General features: G+C 37.5%; 1 protein-coding gene across 1 annotated transcript in view; it reads left to right on the top strand.

The window, feature by feature from the left end:
* Nucleotides 1-2,335: 2,335 nt before the first annotated feature.
* LOC145672736 (phospholipase A1 member A-like) overlaps nt 2,336-24,271 on the top strand; it is a 69,479-nt gene continuing 47,543 nt past the window's right edge. The window contains exon 1 of the mRNA XM_081741911.1: nt 2,336-2,619. Coding sequence (XP_081598037.1) covers nt 2,526-2,619 — 94 coding nt within the window. The 5' untranslated portion in view covers nt 2,336-2,525. The remainder of the gene's footprint in view (nt 2,620-24,271) is intronic.

The raw sequence follows: 24,271 nt of genomic DNA, 5'->3' as shown, positions 1-24,271 counted from the left end.
TATAACCAACCCATCAATAACAAATTTTGAGCAACCTGTTGTGTCAAGAGATATTTTATTGGCAGTGGGGACTGCCCTAAATACGAGTAGACAATCTGTGCGAAACTGAGTGTCCAATCTAAATTAGTTAAAAACGAAGTTATAAGCTGAAGTCTGACTCTCTAGAGAGCCACACTTCAATAATTAAAAACATATCACATATAAAGCCGCAAACCAATTACAGAGGACTAATTGGTCAATCAAACCAATCAAAAACAGGCTACCAAGCTAGAGATTTTTAAGGTGAAACATATCCAACATTACAAAAAGTGGACTCAATTGTCTTATGCACTGAACGCAACATAAGTATGGCGACATTTCGTCGTTCCCATATCTGTCCGGGTCATACAGATGTGCAAATGAATCCTAAGGTGAAATATATCCAAAATGACAAAAAGTGGACTCAATTGTCTTATGCACTGAACGCATCATAAGTATGGGGATATTTCGTCGTTCCCATGTCTGTCCGGGTCATACAGATGTGCAGATGAGCCCTAAGGTGAAATATATCCAAAATGACAAAAAGTGGACTTAATTGTCTTATGCACTGAACGCAACATAAGTATGGGGGATATTTCGTCGTTCCCATGTCTGTCCGGGTCATACAGATGTGCAGATGAGCCCTAAGGTGAAATATATCCAAAATGACAAAAAGTGGACTTAATTGTCTTATGCACTGAACGCAACATAAGTATGGGGGATATTTCGTCGTTCCCATGTCTGTCCGGGTCATATAGATGTGCAGATGAGCCCTAAGGTGAAATATATCCAAAATGACAAAAAGTGGACTCAATTGTCTTATGCACTGGACGCAACATAATATGGCGATATTTCGTCGTTCCCATGTCTGCCCGGGTCATACAGATGTGCAGATGAGCCCAGGTCGTCGTATTTGATAGCCTCCGATCCATTGATCATGAAATTTATGAACCATTTCAATTTCTGGTCCTAATATCATCAAATACTGTTGAGACATTGTATGATTAAATCCAGGCATAGTCCAAAAATGCGGGCTAGGTCGGGAGGGATTCGATGATTTTTTGCCGTTCGACAGTCTCTGCGACCATTAAAAGAGGAATAAATGTTTATTATTTTTTTCTTTCGTTAACCAGTTTCCGGAACTCTTGAGCACAGAACCACGAAATAGTGTGTATGTGTGTTGTTCATTTGCTATATTCTGAAGATGATGATGATGTGATGAAGGAAGACGAAGGGATGCAATATATTGTCTGCTATAACATGCGGGGCCAATTGCTAGATTGTCATATTTGAGTTAGGGATGCGCACGAGACGAGTCGAGACAGGATTTTCCTGACAAAATTCGAGTCGAGACATCACTTTTACAGCACATTTTCGAGACGAGACAGCCTCAAATCTTGTCTCGTGCGCATCCCTAATTTGAGTCTTCCTGCCTTTTGTGAATGCAGAGCAATACCTCCCTATGTCTCTTTCGCTTCTATCCCTTGTGTCCTAAGGCTCTGTTACCACTCCTCACCCAAAGTTGTGAGTTTATGATATGTAAATTAGAAAATATTTTACCTAAAATTCAGCTCTTAATAAGGAACCTTCCTCATCACGTTTTCCTAGTTGCCAAGGTAGTAATTCCGGCATTGGGAACAATACATTAAAAAATATAGATGTAGTTAGCAACACTTGCATTTCCAAATAAAATTGATACCACTGAGGAAATTAGCTTTCCTGCTAGGAAGGTCAAAATGTCATCTTGAGATTCGATTACATTTGACCCTGTCCTAAAAAAGATGAAACGGGAAAAAGAAAAAAAGAAACGTGTCTAGCGACAATATATTTTAAAAACACCTAGGAAACATACTGTACATATAACATATATGCACACTCAATTACCGGTACCGGCATCTTCCAGAGCAGGATGGACATGCGTAAGGTGAAAGGTTGGACACTTTTATAAATATGTATAGTGACTCCGTACCATACAGCAAAATTTATCACATACACTGTTATTTTAAATCGCCAACAGATATTAACTTAAGTAGGAACAGGAAGGCAAAGAGCATAATAGTTATCTTGGCGAAAGTAGTGCAGTAAAACAAGGCAAAACAGAAGTAAAAAGTAAGAATTAGATAAATATACAACAAGAACCATGATTATATAATAGAAAAATTACGTTTTTTCCACCGAAAAAGAAACCAGTTGGTGCTGTTATTGTAGTAGCGACATAGGCGATGCAAGATGGTTATTGGTTTTTGCCTCCAGGAAGGTCACCACAATGCCGTGCGGTCTTAAATAACATGGATGGCGAGGAAATGTCTACAAATAAAATAAAAGAGATATCTGATCATCCCCTCTCCTCTTCACAACGAATAGAGTAGGGGAACACAGAGAATAATAGTACGTGAAGACCATAATTACACGGTGCCTAATAAACTGGTGAGCATTACCGATTGCACGGTGAAACAATCAACTTGTTTGTTATAGACTTACACAGTGGCTGATTCAAAACGCCGACAATGGTGGTGATCTGTAGAAGTAATTTGATCTTTTTCGTGCTAACGTTAGTGGTTCCTTGTTTTTCTTCCGTTATCCAAGATCGAAAACCTAATGGTAAGTCTTTTAAAATGTATTTTTATTATAATTTTAAAATTCTTCAGAACGATCCAGAACGGATAACGTGTTGAAAGTTCTTTAGTTCCTAGCTTGCAGTTTGGTGAACGGTTTCAGGTCAAATAAAAGGTAAGGGTATTCTATATTTGGGTAAAATACTAACTTTATATGTTTGTGGTCAAGAAAAGTTCATATGTCTGTGGCCAAGCCTTTCGATAGTGAGTTCTCGGGGACCATAGGCTCTAGAAGTATGCTGTTTTCACTGATCGATTGCAAATTTTGTGCAGATTGTTCCGTTCTAATTGATTATTTAAAAGAAATGGGCGTTATTTCTTTATTTCATTATTTTAAGTGTTAATTTAAAAAAAAAAAGCATCCTACTAATTATACATTTCAGCACAACACTTTTGTATGCGGGGTTAGTATATCTCTCCGGCGTTTGTTTCAGGGCCAAATGATAATGAAAAACCAGAAGGAAAAACCATTTCTCCGGTCTAAGATGAATCTTTATAGTTTGGAGTGTTTTGCCCAATGAAGACCTTACATCACTGACATTATAATTAATTATGTGTGTAATGTAGTTGCTTATTATATACTGCATGCAAGAAGAAAGAAAACATTGATCATACATGAATTAGAAACTTCAACCCCAAATAGGCTCAAATCTTGCAAACAGTACGATATATTGAAAAAGGTCGAAAAAATCTCCTCTTTATGATATCCCTTGCCAATTTTTATCAAAAGGTCTTTCATTTGTGTCTGTAAAGGAACATGTGCAGATGTGAGAAATGACAAGGAGAGTCATGCTCATATGTGAATGATGCGCTGTGTAGAGAGCGCCGGTTCAGCTAGTCTACATATTAAAATAAAGTGTTCTAAGTTCTTTAGTTCCTAGCTTCCAGTTTGGTGAACGGTTTCAGGTCAAATAAAAGGTAAGGGTCTTCTACTTTTAGGCATAATATTTAATTATTTTTTGTAGCTTCCTCGTGATTAATGGAATTTCGGTGCGCAAGTAGCGGGTTCAATTCCCGGTGCAGCTCGGATCCAATATTAATACGTAGATTGACATTATATATAACCTAGGTGGCAAAGGAATGCTATTTTCAGTGCAGCATAGCAATAGTGGTAGTGCAGCATGAACAGTAATAGTACTTAATTTATTATTTGATTTAATTACTGGTAACCATGCGTGCCGGCTACGTGGGTGCTCCGGGGCTCCACCACCCACACAAATAATCTTGTGGGTGCGGCGCATACACAAGATTTTTAGTTCGATAGAAACAAAATATAAATACTTTTCACTTGTCATTATCCAAAATAAAATAAAATAAAATAAAGAAATAAAAAATAAGCAATTAAAACATTGGGATGGAAATTAAAATTTCTAACCTCTGAAACATAATTGTTTGTTTCAAATATGTTTGTGCAAAGCAACACACTCGCTCCTTTCTTGCCTGTCTCTGACCCAGTGTTTCTTCCAGACCTGTTTTTGGGGAGATATTGCCCCCCCCGGAGTCCTAAGAGTGCCCCCCGGAGACCAAAATAATACGTCTATGATATAATAATAAATAGAATAGTATCAGCAGTTCCCCCCCCCCAGAATACCAAGTGTCTCTCTCCCCTGGAACATTGTTTCTGAAAGAAATACTGCTCTGGCCTACTCAAATGCAATCCCTCACAATAAAAATGGAACTATATTGTGAATAGAATCAGGCCCGTATCCAGGGGGGTCTAGGGGGGCCGGGACCCCCTAAATTTTTGCTGGCCCCCTAAAAGTTTTACAGTAGGCTTGCAAAAGAACTATAATATGGTGATGAACTATCATATGGTTGGATCGGGCCCCCCTAACTTCAGCCGCCCCTCCCCCTAAGTTTTTGGGCTGGCTACGGGCCTGAATAGAACCAAGCACAGCCCTTTATGGCAGTGTTCATAGAAGATTTAAGCTGAAAGGAAATCTGAAAAAAATATCGATGGTCTCCTGGAAACATATAATACGTCCCGCCATTGATACGCACCCACATAAAGTTTGGAATGTCGACACCGTTGCTGGTAAATTTCATTCTTTCATACAACACAAGGTGGAACAGAATTTTCGTTTTGTTGGTTTTGTTACTAACTGTTAATAACTCTCCAGGGTTGATGACATGGGTCCCTGGTCATTTGGTTCACTGTTTTTGTCATGTTCACCTGGGTTTAGATTTTCCAGATCAGACTCAATGACCCAGAAGCAGCTGAAATATTATCTCTCAGTTTTGCTACAAACTTCTATGATGAATTAATTAATTTTACTATTCTAGATAGAATATCAGTGTAACATTTCTTAATCAAGGTACCTTGTATTGACTTTGTCTAACATGATTTGATGTTTGTTCGTCTTCCTATATGGAGATGAAATGAAATAAAAATCTTTCACTTTTACGTCCCAAGCATGTGCCATGCAGGCTAAAGGAGAAGGTGATGTTGATAAATGAATGTAATGGTGGAATGAAGAAAGTGGGGTAAAGGGAGGACCCCGATAAACGACCCCCCCCCACACACGGTGTTTGACCACCACAAAGCCACACTTGGCCCTAGTTTCGATCGAACTATGGACCCTACGCACCAGAGGTATCCCTATTAAAAAATAATTTCGTGGTTTTGAGCACAGACTATATAAGAGAAATTAACGTTCTTTGCGCTCCTTGGCATTTCTTATATTCTAGAAAACAAATTTTACACGCTCAGTCGGTTAAATTTTAATGAACTTTAACGAGCTCTTAACCTAGGTTACCACCTTTCCAAAGCAAAATGCAGCTTTTCAGCATGTTGCTATTTGGGTGAGGGGAATCCACCGAGTCCTTTTTCGTAATAATGTCTTATAAGTCTTTATATAATGAAGAGCAAACCATATACAGGGTGTTTCAAAACAACACCGACAACGTTTGGGAGATGGTTCCTGACACGAAAATAAGACAAGAAGTATAGACCAACTTTCGTGCACAAATGATTCCTTTCGGAGTTACAGGCTCCCGAAAATATATATACAGTAGAGCGTCGATTATCCGAACGTCGGTCAACCGAACGACCGCTTAACCGAACTGTGTACTCGCTCGCACCTGTTACTCTCCCACCCTACCGTCCATCATCCCCCTCACTCCCAAACCAAGTTTCCCACAGTAGTCGCCGCACTGAGCCACCGCTGGCGGAACATTGCTTCTAATGGGGCCTCATAAGGCGCTGCTGACCGGCCAAGCCGCCAGTCGCTGTGTTTCAACAATCAGCACACTTCTGTCGGTTTGGCACTGGCTGTAGAAGTACAGTCCAGTACAGTGCAGTACAGTACAGTACAGTACAGTTCGATTATCCGATCAAACCAGTTTTCCGAACACCCATGTCCCCCAATTACTTCGGATAATCGACGCTCTACTGTATATAAAAAATGAACTTTAAAAGTCCATAGCTCTAAAACTATGGGATCTGCCGTAGTCGGGTCAAGACTTCACTTAGAAACTAGTGTGTGCCTTATCCAAATATCCATATTTCAGTATAATGTGGTAATTTCGCAACAATTTTTATAGAGTGAGTGTAGCTACGGATATAGGATTTGAAGTACTCACCAACTACCTAACAAAATATATAGTAAAAGATATGGCCAATTTGAATATTAGTATGTAGCCTATGTATGTAACGTACCTAAATACATGCAAGGTTAAAAGTAGAAATAGTTAACAATCCCAATATTTTAATATACATTTTATTGTAGGAACAATGCTATTCATTGTTGTTATTTGCTGCAGTTGTTCGCATTTCCAGGTGTAATGCTCCTGCTGCTCACATTTCAATGTATTTCTGGTTACTTGCTGCTGTCTTGAAATGAAATCTTTGTTTAGAGTCCCGCGGTTACGCAAGTTAGGCTGAGGGAAACGGATAATTAAGACAAGTGAATGATGATGGAAGAATTTGTAGGATTGAATTTATGGAGGAAATGGGAGTACCCTTGAGAAAAACCCACGGTCACGATGTTGTCCACCACAAACTTACTTGGTCGGGGATCGAACCGGAAACACACCACGCACCAGAAGTAAAGGCTCTACCACTGAGCAACGTCTGAGGAGCCTATCTTCACTTATTAGAAAATCAGTTTGGACTTTGTATTGCGGACACATTGCTACCAGAATGCCGCTGTTGTGAGGTTTCTTCTTATTTTAAAGGCTCTGTATAATAATGTGGAAACTAATTTCCATTAATAGACTAATAATAATAATAATAATAATAATAATAATAATAATAATAATAATAATAATAATAATAATAATAATAATAATAATAATAATAGCTGTCACCTTCATCAATAAAGATTAAAGACGGGACATTTTAAAGTCCCAACAGAGCCTCATCAGGACATTTTCTTCGAAATCGGAACTGTCTCGACTAAATCAGAACGGGTAGCAACCCTACTCTTAACATTTAGCTTTTGTTTTCTGAGATTCTCACGTCCATATACTCTAATAGAGCTTCCAATTATCTCTCAGTGCAATGTTTTGACACACAAACGCACACAATACGACAGACAGAAAATTTTAGATTTAGTGAAAACAGATCTCCATGTGATTGCTGATGTTCCTTCGCCTCGAGGTCACACCAGCTCTCATCAAGTCTAATAGATCACGGGTGCGATTCGTTTCGGAAGCTCTTTATCCATTCTGTGACTATTATAGTAATATGACCACTCAGGTTGTATCTGAAAGTTCGATAAACCTATAATATATATATAATAAACTCGGATAGATCCAGTAAAAAGGGCCACGCACTTAAAGTTTCAATTTCGTTCGGTAGATGTCATCCGCTGGAGAATGTTTTGCTGTCATCTAACAGCGACATGTATAACTGAATAATAGAAAATGGGATATGAAAGATCCCGGGATATGATAGATACGAGTGAAGACTTTAATGCATTGACTTCATTAACAAAGTCGATTGTGATAATCGCTCTAGCTATCTAATGCAGAAAAGAAAACGAATTCAAAATTCACTTTCTTTCAAGAGTTATCGCGTGGAGTAACGGTGATATATGTAAGTCACCGTTACCCGTTAAGATATTAACGGATTGAGTCCATTAATGAACTCAATCCGTTAAGATTATCACTCTACCTATTTATTGTGGAAAAATACTATTAAAATCCCGCTTTCAATCAAGCGTTATCGTGTAGTATAATGGACGGACATAAGTCACCGTTATTTAAAATGAATTCACTCCATTAACGATCCATGCCGAGGTAATCGTTTAAACTATCTATTGTGAACAAAATAATTAGCAAATTCGCTTATATTCACTATTTGTCGTCTGAAGTGACAGACAACGGACGTACTAACTTACATTATATATTAATCTTATGTCTTATCTTACATCTTGAATCTTATCTCTTAATATTATATCTTACATTTTATCCTATATCTTAATAATATATTTTATATCTTGCATCTTGTATCTTACATCTTATATCTAATGTCTTAATCTTATATCTTACATCTTATAACATAACCTTATATCTCACATCTTATCTTATTCTTACATCCTATCTTATCTTATCTTTTATCTTCCATCCTATATTTTATCTTCCATCTTATATCTTACATCTTGTACCTCAATATTATATCTTATATCTTCATGAAAGTGAATGTGATTTTTGTCTGATCACACAGTAACCGCTGAACTAATTAAAATGATACTCAGAATGGATATTAAATTTAGGCCTCCCAAGATTCATATGATTTTACATTTATGACAACGTATGTCCTAAGGAAAGAAGCTGGGAAGATCATAATTTAAATATCTTACGAGAAATCAGTATCTTACGAATCCGTCAAGTTAGAACAATTTTCCTATTGGGCCACACCGATGATGGTAGTGCAAAAGAAAAATGGAGAGTTAAGCTGATGCATTAACGATATGGTCCTTTGAAGAAAATAAAAGTATTACGTTTTAGGAAGAATGGTGTACTCACTTCCAACCTCCTGAGAACTATTTAATCACTTGGATTGCAAAACCGTATTTACTGTCCTGAATCATCGAATGGCATATCAACAGATATTTGTAGATGATTGTCTAAATCCTTATTAACAGTTAATAAATACCCTATGAGGCTTGTTTCAACCCAAAAGGTTGTCATTACGTCTTACGTGCACTCTGCGTATTTTCCAAGAGACGATTGAACAGATTTTATAGGATATACCTTGCATTAATACATTTCTAGAAGACGTATTGATTTCAAGGTCAAGCAAGGAGTATTGTTTTCACCATACAAAGCAATTTTTGCAAAGCCTACAATCCTACAAGGTAAAGGTACGATGGGAGAAATGTCAATTTCTACAAGATAAAATAGATTAGGATTTTAAGATTTTAGATTTCAGGGTTTTCGGCATCTAAGGCCATTTAACCCTTCACGATTTGAGGTATAACGTCCTTCGGCGAGCACATTATTAGGGGAAAGGAAAGGAAGAAAGGATGGGGGAAGGAAGGAAGCAGCCCGGGACCTATAAGTTAGGTACGACCCCGGCATTTGCCTAGTGTCAATGAGGAAAACTCAGGAAAACCTCATTCAGGGTGGCTGGCCTGAAAAAGCGTTTGGCACTGCTTCGACCGAGTGCCCCCCCATCGGAATCGAACCCGGGACCACTCGCACCGAAGGCGAGAGCGTTAGCAAAATATAAAATAGAATATCTAGGTCATACGATATCTTGTCCAGGCATATTTCATTTAGAAACATAAAGACGCTATTTTAAGTTGTGAAAAACCCAATGATACATCTCCATTAAAGTCGTATTTAGGAATGATCAATCTTTTTCATAAAAATATACCAAATATTTCGTCACAGTTACTGCATTTATAGAAGTTGTTCAGAGAAACAATTAAATGGTTATGGACGTCCAAGCATGAATGTGAATTGGAGTGGTCTAAAGAAATGCAACAACATGCCAAATCTATACATCGATTTGATTCAACATCCGATGCTTTGTTCACAGACAGTAGCGCATATGGCTTTGGTGAACACTTGTGCAATAAGAAGGACAAATTAATCACAGTTCCCTGTGCATCTGCAAGTTCGAGAATGAAACATTAGCCATAATTTTTGCAATAAATAAGTTTCATTGATATCTTTACGGACAACATTTTCTAATGTATACTGACTGTCTCCCGGCTAAAGTAATATCTCGAAAAAAAATCCCTCTTTGATGACGCCGGTCTACTAAGATGGGTAACGATACTATTGAATCACGATTATGAATTAACATACACTAGACATGTAAAAGTGCCTGATTGTTTGTCGCGTATTCGGAGTGACAAACTTATTGGTGATTGGGAAATGTCCAGTCAGTTTATAAATGAATTAACAATGGATCCGCTTTTCCAGAAATTAGTGGTTCAAGAAACGACAATGGATGATGATCTCTTAACACAAATAATAAACTGTGCGTTACAATGTTGACCAACGTATTTACCTGACAGTAGAGGTCGAAGGGAACTCCACGCCCATACAACAAAAGGAATTACGAATTGTACGTCGAGCACAACTGCCTCTTCTGAGAATACAAATTAGTGGTACCAAGCAAATTACGCCAGAAAATTTTACACATTTTGCATGGACAACATTTGGGAATTTAACGCATTAAGACAGAGGCTTGAACTCGCTGTTGATAGCCTATTTAGAAATGAACATTGAGAAAATGCTACGCGCTTGCATTCCATGCCAGTCCATGCGAAAGAAACCGGTAGCTGATGGATATAAATTGTGGAAACTACATCAACTCTGCTACAGAGTACATTTTTTTTATTTGCGTGGAGAAAGTTTAATTTGCTTGTTGATGCAACTACTTATCATATAGAAGTGTGTCCTATGAATATCACAGTCACCACTGCTCCCATGGCCAATTAAACCTATGTTTTAACATATTTGTATGGATGCGTGTGATCGTGAACGACAGTGGACCTCCATTTCCCAGTCAAAAAACATTCAAATATCTTGCCAGACCAATTGAATCAAATTGATACACTCACCACCATGGCATTTGCAGAGTAATGGTAACTGAACGGGAGGTACAAATGATCAGTAGAATGCTCCATATAAAATTTAACCAAGTGGAATCCGCGACATGCTTAGCAAAACAGTTAAGTATATGGGTTGGTGAAATTTTTCATGGTTTGAGGTTCACCAAATCTTTGAAGTTAGGTAACTCATCAGAACTCTTACGTTACAATTCAAACCTAAACATCATTACAACATAACCTACAGATCATTGACCAATGTAGAGAATCACAATCCCATTGAACCAGGTTCAGTAAAAACCAATTTAAGAGGAAATCAATTGGTGTGGACATTAAATGCCCCATTCAGATTCCTTAAGCTTGTGTCAGGTAAAATATTTCGTTTCCTGGATGATTGTATGTACATTGTAAGGTTGCAGAACAGGATTAAGACTTTACACAAACATCAATTATGCAGAGGACAGGCTGTTTCCAGTGATAAATCTGTAGATTACCAGGCCAAAGCGGTTACGTTGGCATTTGATAGTCGACAGATGTGCAAATTATTCCAACCCACAATCTTACAGAACGAACAATCAAAAAAATATCTCACTAAGAATGCAATGTCTGATGAATCTTCGTGGGCGATAGAAATTGGCGAATCTAATTCTAGTAGATATGTTTGAGGATAAGGATGACACCACTGATATTCCACTAAAGCGTCCAATAAGAGAACGTAGATACCCAAATTGCTATGTTCCTAAGTAAAATAAGATTTTATTCGTAAAACAATAAACCATGGGGGGTAATTTGTTGCAGAAATTAGTTTTCGTGGTCTTCAGTAGAAAGTGTTTTATTGCCTTCACCATAGACTGCGGTACAATTGACTACATCCCTTGTAGATATAAAAGTGGTTTCGGAAACCGTCCTTGAAACTCATTACGATCCAACCACTGTCCTAACGATTTATGATTTCCATAGCAAATCCATTTTTCATCAAAAATGATAATCCGATGCAGGAAATCTTCCCGAATTATTCCACGCATTCAAACAACGCACATCTCCATACGAAGAACCCTACCCTGATTTCCGGTGGGAGAGCATTCAATGCATTACGATAGGTCGACTTCCACTTTAAGCTGTAGATTCAAGTCTCATATATCCTCAGTGCTGAGAAGGGACTGTAAATTTCACACTACCTGAACGCATTTTTATTTAGCCCAATGGCCAAAAATGTATTATAGAGTTGGCTCAATAATAAGCCCATGCGTTTTAAATTAGGACATAGTTATCGAAGGGTGTAGAATAAATCTGATTAGCCAAAGTGCTTTGAACAATTGATTTGAGTCTCGTAATCGTAATCGAGCTGTCGGTCATCTTAATTGCTATTAGATTAGTGTGAATGAAATGTCCACTCGGAAATCTGATGGGAAACACCCTCAGGAACACAACAAAGGGATGGACTAATGTCACCCACCTAACATCAGGAGCTCTGTATACGTCTAACGAACAGAGTGGGATATTCAGACAGTCAGGAGAAGGTGTTTTCTTGAAAGAATCGTATGAGAAAAATTCTCCATAGAGAATAGACAACTGCCAGTGGTTTTGGAGTAGGATGGGGAATTCAAACTGAGACAGCGCAAAAATTCTTAGCAGTGCATTTAAGCCATTCTCTGTTGGTTTGTCAAATTTTTATTCCGGTGTACATAATTGAAAAATGAGCTCCGTGGGCACCAGCGAACATCATGTTCGGATGAGCTCTTCAAGACCACCGTGGAAGCGTACCATCGGAAGGGTGCTCGTGCCATTGCAGACGGATTAAGCATGCACAATACCACAGACCTTTTGTGTCTCCATTCAATCTGTAAGATGATATAGTTGGACTCATGGGTGTGTGTTGTAAGTATTGATATTGGCCAACAAGAAACGTCGTCTGCAGTTGTACAGTTCTCTAAGTATGTAATCATCGGGAAATTTTTCTGCATGAGAATGTGACTGCAGATGAAAAATGTATGTGCAATGACAATCATAATCGATCAGATCAATGTTTTGATCGTGATCAACGTCTTAGACTGTTCCCTAAACCACCTCTCTACCCACAGGTGTTGTTGCTGGTATGGTTATCTTTGGTGGGAGTGATTCATTATGTCTTTCTTAGTCGAGGCGAAACAACAATACAGATAGTTATAGAGTTGAGCTCTATGAAGCAAAGCGCAATCATTCAGCAATGGTCAGCAGATATTGTGTTCTCATGTTGCATAACATTGCTCGTCCATATGTAGCACAAAAGACGGTGCAAGCTCTCCATGAGAAGTATGAAACCCTTCCTACACAAGCGTATGCTCTGATAAATTTTTCATTGACTACCACCTCTTCCGTTACTTTGATCACTTCTTGAAGATTCTCTAATGATGGGGTGGTGCATCGTCCGGTTGAAAACGTCTTCACATCAGAGACTCCAAACTTCTTTCACCACAGAATCCAATCGTTGGATAAGCAACGACAAAGTTGTGTGGTTGCATATGACAATTATTTTCATTAACTATGTATTGTAGTATTTTTATTTATAAATGACGCACTTCATTTGCACTAACGCAATATGGAGTTGTGTATTATAGAATGTCGTTTTGGGGCATGAGATACGAAACAGTAATAAAACTATTACCAAAGCATACATTTAATGAATTAATTGCCCATAGGAACAACACACTCCTCCCAGGAAGTAACAAGTTCCTCCATATCCTCACGAAAGAAGCTTTGATGTCTCAAGTGATGGAAACTGCAAATTCGTTTCTTATGACGTTGCATAGTCGAAACACAGAGATGTGCCTGGAGCGTCCGAAACCGATGATAATCTGTAGGACTAAGATCAATGTTATTTCGAGGCTTCTTATCACAAACTGATGGACGCGTGTGACAGTTGTTCGTTCCACACATGGAAGAGTATTGTCATGCAAGATGAGTGACTCTTTTCTGTTAATGACGAGTACTTTCAGTAATGAATAACTATGCTGTGATCGTTTGACAAAGTTCAAGAAAGTTATAGTATACTTCACCAACAGCAGTATACAAAACAGTGGTCATAATCACCTTTGCATAAAGAGGCTGTTTAGAATTCTTGTGAGATGATTTTCCGGCGTACATCCACTATTCTGACCTTCTGGAGTTACCATACTCGATCCATTTCACATTCCGTGTCACGGTGTATATCAGTGCCTTACCTTGTTCCTTAAACTGAAAGATGGACGTACAATCGCTGTTGCTTGTGTTGTTTATCAAGTTGATGTAACATCCATTGATTCGTTTATTCCACGCTTCTTACTGCTTTGAGATGGTTGAAAATGGCTTCATGGAAACATTCATATTTGCACCAAACTGTCTGAACGTTTTGCTTGGATTTGCTTCCACAATTGCATTTTTTTTTTTGTTTTACACGTGTTGGTGTGCGTTCCCGATAATCATTTTCAAGAGTGATATCGCCATTACGGAACATCTTGAATTAACACTGAATTATGCACATATTTATGGTTTTATGTCGAAATGTTGTGTTGATGTTTGTCACCACTACGCTGTTTCTATTTCAGTTTCTATTCATAGAGTAAATATCACAATCTCCACATCATGATTCAACGTAGTGTTCACAATTGTCTCTTATGAGACAACCACTGCATGCTTGGACGACAATTACACTGTCTTTCTTACAGAAGCCCTGCTATCAGTACTTTTAGTTAGCTCAATTTAATTGGATACACGCGTATTCGCCCAGCTTTGCTTAACCTTCAGGCTTCCACAAATCGATCTTTCATAGTACAGGTACATAACCCAATATTGTGTAACATGAATCATTTCCTCTTTCCATCTCAAGTGTTTTCTTCCACAATTTCACTTAGCTGTGATTTCTTTTGCTAAATGACGTATGCCAAATAACTTTCAAGGTGTGAACGTTGAATCTTGCTTAATGACATTATAATATTAAGTCTATTGTTATTTGTAATTTCCTTTTTATGTTTTAGATTAATTTAATTTACATAAAACTGCGTTTTGCACCGAGAAAGTATTGAAACCCTTTTTGTTTTATTTCATGAAGTCTGCGTAAATTCTAGTTTAACAATCTAAAAACAATATTATCTAGAAATATTATTTACTTCTATATTTATTAGTAAAATTTGGAATGAAATTGTGGATTCATAAGCATTATTAAAAACAACAGGAAAAATTTTGAAAGCAAGTCAGTCAGCATCAATTCATACAGTATATCAAAGGTACTACTATAGTATTTAAATGTTGGAACTGGGTGATAATTCAGGAAAATTTTAGAGAAAATTTTAGTTCCAATGGCTTCCCGTGGGATTTGCCAGCTAGAGTTGCAACTTCCTCCAAGCCAAATGTAGGGACACTTCATGCAACTAATGAGGAGAGGAATATACCAACTTGTGTTGTTGTTGTTGTAACAATGTAACATACATGGTGTGGTTGGAAAGTACTGGCCTTACAATTTCAAAAAAGCAGTACCGAAAGGCTATTGTGAGAATTTCTTCCAAAAGTAGCACTCTTATGACAGAAGACACCAACTCCAACGATGTTTCCACTGTTTCTGGAAATTCACTTTTTAAGGGACTGAAGCACCATCTACGTATTTGATTAGATTGTCTTCAATAGAGGCAAATCATTTCCCTCTCAGAGAAAGTTTCAATTTAGGGAACAGGTAGAAGTCGGCAAGGACTACAACAGGGCAAAAGGAGGTTGAGGAATCATAGGAAATGGAAATTTGGCCAAGCATTTTGTAATCGAGAACACTTGTTTATTATTGTGGTAGATGGTCCAATTCTTGTCTCGCCAGAGTGCAGTCATTTTCTTCCCTACGTTTTCGCGTGAACGCTGAGGGACGTTATGTTATTCCTGATATCTGGTCTCCAGGGACAAATTCGTGATGCATGATACCCGTAAACTAATAAAAAATAATAATTCTATTCACATTTGCGACCGATTTTGTCGCACTGTTTTAATCGTGGCAAACTTGGACCTTTCTGCTGCTATGATTGTGCATTTGTTTCTGGGTCATGCTCATAAGCCTATGATTTGTCGCCTATAACTACTCGATTTAACAAATCTAGGTCAGTTTCGGCCCAATTTATAAGTTCTTGGGACACTTCAAGTAAGTATTGTTTCTGCCGGTTTATCGCGGATAGTCACACTTGACGCATATTCAAGTCTTCAGTTAGAATTAAATGAACCTCGCACAAACTTAGATTCAGCTCATTAATCCTCTCCCTAATTGTTAGTTAACGGTGAATGCACATAAAATCGTGAACTTTCACAATATTCTTCTTGTTTTGTGAAGTGGAAGATCGGTTGCATCGGGAGTCATCTACGATAGATTCGCGACCATCATTGAATCTATTGTATATACAAGATTCGGTTGTATATACAAAAGCATTTGACCGGCTCCCTCAGACATATCTCCAAAAACTGTTCTAAGAGTTCATGAGTATCCGAAGCTGACCTCACTCAAAATTTTACACATACTCGTTGTGTTCTGTTTTTTCATTCATTATACGAAATTATCCGAAAACTGAATATATGTCCTACCAAGCTGTCAGTCTGTATTGAACAAAGATACCGCGGTGATTTTTGTAAGACGTTTAAGGGGGAAAAAATCCCTCCCACACTCATAGGCAAAACTAGTCCTTTCTATTGAGCAGTGGGGACTCTCGCCTTAAAACTCTTCAATTACACCATGTAAGTCTTTCTAGTGAAGAGACAGTAATATTTATCCAATTGATTGAAGAAAAGTAAGACAATTTAGATCTTCTAGGTCCAATATGATAAGATTATAATAAAAAATATGACCAATTCAAATAGTATATAGCCTATGTATAGGCCTTAGGTGCCTAAATACATGAATGCCTGTTTGCCTGAGGTTGTTCTGAGGTTTCTTCGTATAGGGTATATTGAAGGCTCTGCTATGGCGACTAAATTCAAATAATAATAGTCATTAGTTTCATGAAAGTCGGAACAGCTAGAGCTACGTCGGGACACGACATTTTCGACGAAATCAAGACTGTCCCAACAAAATTGGGATGGGTCGTAAACCCAACTCTGAATATCCTGATTGCAAAGCAAAAAACCCTAACCGTTCGCTTTTAATAACTCCTAAGCAATACTCCACCAGGAAGTAGGTTTTTTGTATTGCACTATTTAGTTTTTCTGCAAAACGAGTAATGATTAGTACGTCACTAAACACAGTATATAACCATTTTCTTGCAGAACTACTCTTCTATTTTTATTGACAACATAGTATTTAGTACATGCCCATTTACGGTAGATTTACCAACTATTCTATTTTACGTAAGCTAAGGAAATACAGCTAATAACGAAACTTAATAGTGCAAAACACGTACAGTACTTGTAAGAACAATATCAAACGAAAAAACTACAAAATGTTTTGTATTATACTGGTTTGTGTAATAAAATACCAATGACTAACGCTGTACGTACAGTTTGCAATTTGTTTAACACAGTGAAAGCATTATGCAATAGTACATTGTAGGCGAAAGTTAACGCAGTATTGGTCTTCATTTGCATAAAACAAGTTCGTTGTCTTTTTCTATGAGTGAAGCTCTTTTTGCCACAAAAGAATATCTACCAACTATTAATTAATAGGTCATTAGAGTCTAAAATGATTAGAATATTCTGTTTTCACTCTTAGTTCTTGTGTACTGCATTGTGACGTAACAACAGTAATATTGTTTTATTTCTCTAAAGTGGAGAGATAATCGCTCGAATATCATTGTTGCAAATGGGCTATTCGGTAAAGAGATGTGTTAAGTAACTTGTGATTTTCTTAAAAGTAACCATTAAAATTTTACTTTAAACGATATATCTTGGAGCAGAAATGCTTGTATTTATAGTCGAAGATGTAATATTTGAGCCATAATGCCTTGTCTGTGTTGCATTGCCATTCATTTTTTTCATTGTAAGGGTAACTCTTACCTCTTAAGTCATAAAGATATATGAAATAAATATCAATAAATACCACAGTAATTACTAATCTAAAATATAGTTAGATAATCTAGAGGTATTTTAATTTCGTTATTATTCAGCTTTTATGATGCATTAATTTTAAATAATAAATTCTATTACGTCATTGAAGCGAGTGTATTAGAACTTCAAACATACATTCAAAGTGCATTTATGTAATGATGATTTCAGATTTTTGTCAGAGGAATTTGAATATACGGGAGGTAAAAAGTGGCTTCAAAACTATTGGTAATTCACATTTAGCACAATTGGAGACATTGCTCCGGGAAGGGGAGGAGAATTTCGTAGCTCCGGACGGAAATTTCTCTCCGGAATCACCGCTTGAAAACATCACTGTCTTACACATCGATCTATCTGTCCCAAAATCATTCTCTTCGGGTCAGTGGTTCGATTCGTTTGACGTAGTTTTTCCCTTTTCTTTATACTGAACCAGACTTTTCATTCCCATGTACTTTTATTTTCCATGTCTTTTTTAATATAAAGGTAATCAAGAAAATTATGTTTCTTTTTCACCCATAAGCTTCACCGTGGCTAAGCGGTTAGCGTACGCGCCTTTGGCGTGGAAGACCCGGGTTCGATTCCCGGCAGGAGCTCATGTGGTTCGGATTCCACGTTAATCAGTAGGTTTACGTCTCATATAGCCTCGCTGTTGAAAGAGACGTTAAACTCAAAATCAACTCAATTCTTTTTCACCCACCATCTTCGAACATCGATATCTCACCTAAGACGTACTTGGAAAATCAAATATAGTCTCTATCAGCAGCGACAATCTTCTGCCTACGTTCTGGAAGGCCATGGATTCCATCGCGGTACAACTGAGTGGGCCGTGAAGCGAAGAAGGCATCAAGTACATTTTGCATCTCTAATAGGGAACTGGAGTCTCCTAAGGTAATTGTCCAAGGAATGGAACAGGTGATACGTCGCAATGTCCGGAGAGTATGGCGGATGTAATAGTGTTTCCCATTCAAGGTGCAGAACGGTATCCATTCTAGCCACGTGGAGTTTAGCGTTGTCCTGTAACAGGAGGATCCGTTTGCGATTCACAAGTGCTGGCTCCAGAGTTTTGAGGTTTTCTTCAACACGGCTCAAATAGTGACAGTACACAGTTACATTGATGCTCTGACTAGCTAGTAGCAGTTCCCGATGCATGATTCCGCGAGCAGTACAACAAACACATGGGAGGACCTTCCTCTGGTGCAGTGCTGGTTTCGGTTGTTTTGGAACCGGTTGATGGTATAACAAAATACTTTGGATAGGGTAATAATTACCTGTACCTTGGGCAGAAAGTGCTCATACATATGCACTATACTTCATAGAATGTTAATTTAATAATAACAGAAGAAGAATGTTTTTAAGATATGTAAGATATTATTATGGGATAGTGGTTGCTATGTAAATGTTTATGGATACCTAGTCAGCAAGTTTGTGTGCTTGACAGTTTGAAGGAAAATATATTATAAAGTATATCAGCTAATAAACCATTTTAGCAACGTTCATCGACGTTATCATTCTAATAGAAAAGGTGAGAATAATGGTATATAATTATTAAAGATAATTTTTACATGCAAACAAATACTACCACTTAAGATTTATATATCTTACTAAGCCGAACCAGGTTGACGACTACCCTTGGTGAGTCGTTATAAAAATTTTGGTGCCTTCACACCGGGACTTGTTAAAAATTTTGGTTTACCTCACCCGGGATTTGTTGTAAATTCATATCCCGAAGCAGAGTAAGGTTGAATTTACTTTTGTCATAAAGTTAATGAGTACAAATTTCACCATATTGAGAAGTGGTAGAATAATTATAAGGAAAATGGACACTGAAATAATGGAGAATGAATCCACTAATAGTGACAACGGTGAACCTAGTGTAACATCAGGATTGACATCAGAAGACCGAATCTTGATAGTCTTACAGCGGCAATTGATGCAAATGTCTACCGAGTTAAAACAGACGATAAAGCATAACTCTGAAGAATTAAGTAGACGAATAGAACAGAAGTCTGATGAATCTAACAAGCAATATGAAGAATTAAGTAGACGAATAGAACAGAAGTCTGATGAATCTAACAAGCAATACGAAGAATTGAAGCAGACGATAGAACAGAAGATGGAACAGAAGTCGGATGAAACGAAACAATTAATTATCCAGACGATGAGCGATATCACCTCGCAGTTCGAGGAAAAGTTAAAAGGAATATCGGAGGAATGCCAGGGTAATCACAATCACCTGAGACAAGAAATCAGTGATGTAAAAAAGGATTTAGAAGTAACAGAATCTTCTGTTCAACAACAAAAGATCCAGGTCATCAATAATTCTAACAATATACGTGCAAATACGCAATTGATAGCTACGTTACAGGAAGAAATTAGAATGCTACAGGTTAAGGACAACACATACCGTAATAACATGTGTAGTGATCGCATGGAGTTTCCCCACTCACCAGAGATGAACTCGCCTTCGCCGGTGTCTGATGAGGATATTATATTGGAAGAAATACATCCGAAGGGTACAGATGGGCGAAACATAGATGGTGTAACGACACATCACGTCATGAATAGGAACTATCACCCAATAAATACACGGAATGATAAAAGGAAGGTAAAATTAAGTGTTAAGATGAGTGAAATTCGAGCTATGAGCAAATTCAGTGGTAAGTGTAACGAGAATGCTACTTCTTTCTTAGAAAAGTTCCAGGACGAATGCAATATAATGTGTATAGATAGATCACAACATATGAAATTAATCCCTCATGTATTACTCCCACCTTGTTCATTATGGTTTAAAGCAGTACGTGATCACATCAGTACATATGAAGAATTCAAAGCGGCACTGATCGCCAATTATGAAAATGACTTTTTGCTTGCGAATAGAGATGCTACCATTAGAAATCAACACTTCAATCCTCGATTGCATAAATCTGTTGTAGAGTTTGTTGTAAATACCTACAACGAATTAAAGGTCGTTAATCCATTGCAATCGGAATCGAGAATAATAGCATCGATTCGAAATTTGCTTCCATTTAAATTACAACAGATCTTATTTTCCACACAGTGTATGAGTTTCAACCATTTATTAATGCTTGTCCAATGCTATGAAACTCAATACCATGCTATGAATCAACAAGCAGGAATGGGTAAAAATAAGAATAATTCAGATCATTTTGTGCCTGTTCGGAATTTGAATATTCGAAGTGTGAACAGTACGGAACATAACCTAAGCCGAGTAAATTCTAGCAGTCAAAACGAGCAAAATAGACAAAGTTATGTAGGGAATCCGCCTAACCTAATTAATCGTAGCAATCCATATGTTAGACCATATAATCAAAATAGGTTTAAAAATAGACCGAATGTATGGCGAAATTCTAGGAATACAGCAAACTACGCGGATAGACATAATTGGAGATCAAGAGATGGCACTTCACATCCGGATCCAGGTATTGAAGTAATTCCTGTACAGAACAATAATACGGGACATAATAATGATTGTGCAGTACAATGTACTTTATTAAATTCATATGCAAGTATGAATGTAACCTGATTACCGTTAATGAAATTAAGTTAAATTCATATCAGTTATAGATTTTCATGAACATTTATTTTATTTTTATTCAATTTAATTCTCTTTAATTCTCATTAATCAATGATAATTCTCAAATGTTTTTAATATATGTAAGAATTATAATTCGATTCATAAATGATTAAAAGCAAAGGTTATTTATATTAGATTGATTTGTGTAAAAAAACTTAACTGTCAAAGATTATGTTAAGAAGAAGATCTATTCTATAAAACTAAATATTCGACAACTATCTTGAATGAGATTCTTCTATGTTGTGATGCCTTATTAATCTAATGTTTATTTTAAAATATCACCTAAAATGATTATCATATAATGCGCCCTGACTATTTGTAACTCATGTTTGTCCCTTACGATTTTTGAATTCGCACCCTTCAACGATTAAATAAATGAGCGACGATATTTTTAATAAGAAAATATAATAATAATATAATGAATGTAATTAAAAATAAGTATTGATGAAGTGTAATATTTGTTATAAATATATATATATATATATATGAAATGTAATGAAGATATATATGAGGTGCGATCAAAATGTGATGGACATATGCAATGTAAGAACAGTATTGTAAACGGACCAGTGGTTCTTGAACATAAAAGCCAAACTCGCTTATGACTTTTATATTCAGTCCATTTGTCGGGCGACATTTTATATAACAAAATACTTTGGATAGGGTAATAATTACCTGTACCTTGGGCAGAAAGTGCTCATACATATGCACTATACTTCATAGAATGTTAATTTAATAATAACAGAAGAAGAATGTTTTTAAGATATGTAAGATATTATTATGGGATAGTGGTTGCTATGTAAATGTTTATGGATACCTAGTCAGCAAGTTTGTGTGCTTGACAGTTTGAAGGAAAATATATTATAAAGTATATCAGCTAATAAACCATTTTAGCAACGTTCATCGACGTTATCATTCTAATAGAAAAGGTGAGAATAATGGTATATAATTATTAAAGATAATTTTTACATTCAAACAAATACTACCACTTAAGATTTATATATCTTACTAAGCCGAACCAGGTTGACGACTACCCTTGGTGAGTCGTTATAATGGGATGCTAACCAATGATGACGGCGCCGTGGAACTTCGTACAGGACCCACTTCTCATCGCATGTCAACACTCTGTCCAGAAATGGCTCCTTCCTCAGACGAGACACCAAAGAAACACAGGTTCTGCGAGCGTTGTTTTCTGACCCGGAGTCAAATGATGTGGGACCCATTGACCCAACTTGTAGTGCTTCCCAAGTTGATGGAGGTGCTGCCGAATGATTTTTCCACTGACAGTAAATTGTAGTCCCAGTTCCTCACATATCTGGCCACTGTTCGCCTCAATTGCTGCCTGAAGATCTTCATTTTTACATGTGTTGGTGTTCCGGCATGTGCTGCGTTTTCCAGTGTTTCGTCATCATCCTTAAACTTGTTAAACCAGCGCTGCACTGTCTGCGTAGTCACGACATACTCACCAAAGGCCTGGCGTAGCTTCCAGCCCGCTGCAGCAGCATTTGCGCCAATTTGGACTCGTACAGCATACACTTCCTTACGACACTCCGTTTAGGTCCCATGTTCACTCTGTCCTTACGCAAGTTCACTGTGTAACTGAACTGCCAGAACCAGGAAGTGTGTTGGATAAACCCACACGAACAACTGACCTTCGCCTTATCTCCATTCGCATTCAACTCACGGTGTGAGGGCCAATGGAACACATACCTCCACAAAAAACGACAGAACTTCCTTGGTTACCTTTATATTTAGCCTGTATATTTCAATAATGGTCTTCCTCTAGATATTATCCTGAAGCAGACTTTTCTCACTTCACCGAAGTAAAAATGATTCTTTGAACGTAATTCAGTGTGTTCAAGATCTAGTTGCCTTATTGAAATCCAAACCAAAAGAGAGAATTTATGATAGGTACCGGTATTCGGAAGCTAATAACGCTTTACCTTACCGTTCCTATGACATCAGTGACAGCAGAAAGATCATTTTCGGTTCTACGAAGAATTAAATCTTATCTTCGAGTACCATGACTTAACAAAGACTATACTACTTGATGATTCTTTATTGTCATAATCAAGGGCGGATCCAGGACGGACTTCCGGGGGGGCGGTGGGTTGTAATACTGCTACTTAGAGCTACTTTTTAGAGCTTCAAACTCTGGGATGGGTTTTATTTATATACAAAATAAAAAAAAGTTTTCTTTTTTTGGGGGGGGAGGGGCGATTGCCCCGATCTCCCCCTGGATCCGTCACTGGTCACAATGATCTTTTCGAGGAAGTTATGAAATCACCCAGTATCATTGCCGAGGGGTGTTTCTCAGCAGGGATAAAAGTGATCAGAAAAGGTAGAGTGATGCTTGACGTTATGCCGTCCCCCGTGCCTATGTTTGCCCATTGTAATTTTTTAGAAAGTGGGGGACGCCATATATTTTTTTGGGAGTGGGGGAACGAGTCCGCCCGCGTTTCCCCCCACTTTTACCCCCTACATATCAGTAAATGAGAAGAGAATTATACTATGGGAATTATACTACAAACAATTAAGTACGGCGACTAGTGAGTGTATATTTTTCGTCTTGAATGCAATTGCAGTTGTATTGTGATAATGACAACTGTAATTTAATAAAGTTACTATTTATAAAGAAACATATTCTCTATCGCTGGAGTCTACAGGTTAAATCACACGCAGTGTGTGTGTGTGTGTGTGTTTGTGTCTGTGTTGGAGAGGCGGAGGGGTTACAACGTACAATGGAATTTGGTTCTATCCGATGCACACAGATTTCTTTATATAAAATCGAGCCCGTGCAATCGAGGGATATTTTCATCTTCCTCGGGCACTGTTAGAAATCATTCCAAAGATGTAGAATGCAGATTGAGAACATCCCCCAGCATATACAGGGTGTTCCGGGAATAAACCAATAAACTTAGCTTAATTGTTCAGGATCTCAATACAAGATAAATTGTTTATTTACAAGTTTGATCGGAAGCACCTAATTACGTAAATGAGGCCAAATTCACGGG

This window comes from Thermobia domestica, chromosome 16, assembly GCF_964235325.1.
Source record: "Thermobia domestica chromosome 16, izTheDome1.hap1.1, whole genome shotgun sequence".
Taxonomy (NCBI): Eukaryota; Metazoa; Arthropoda; class Insecta; order Zygentoma; family Lepismatidae; genus Thermobia; species Thermobia domestica.
Note: the sequence above shows the minus strand (reverse complement) of the source record. Positions and strands in the feature narration are given on the sequence as shown.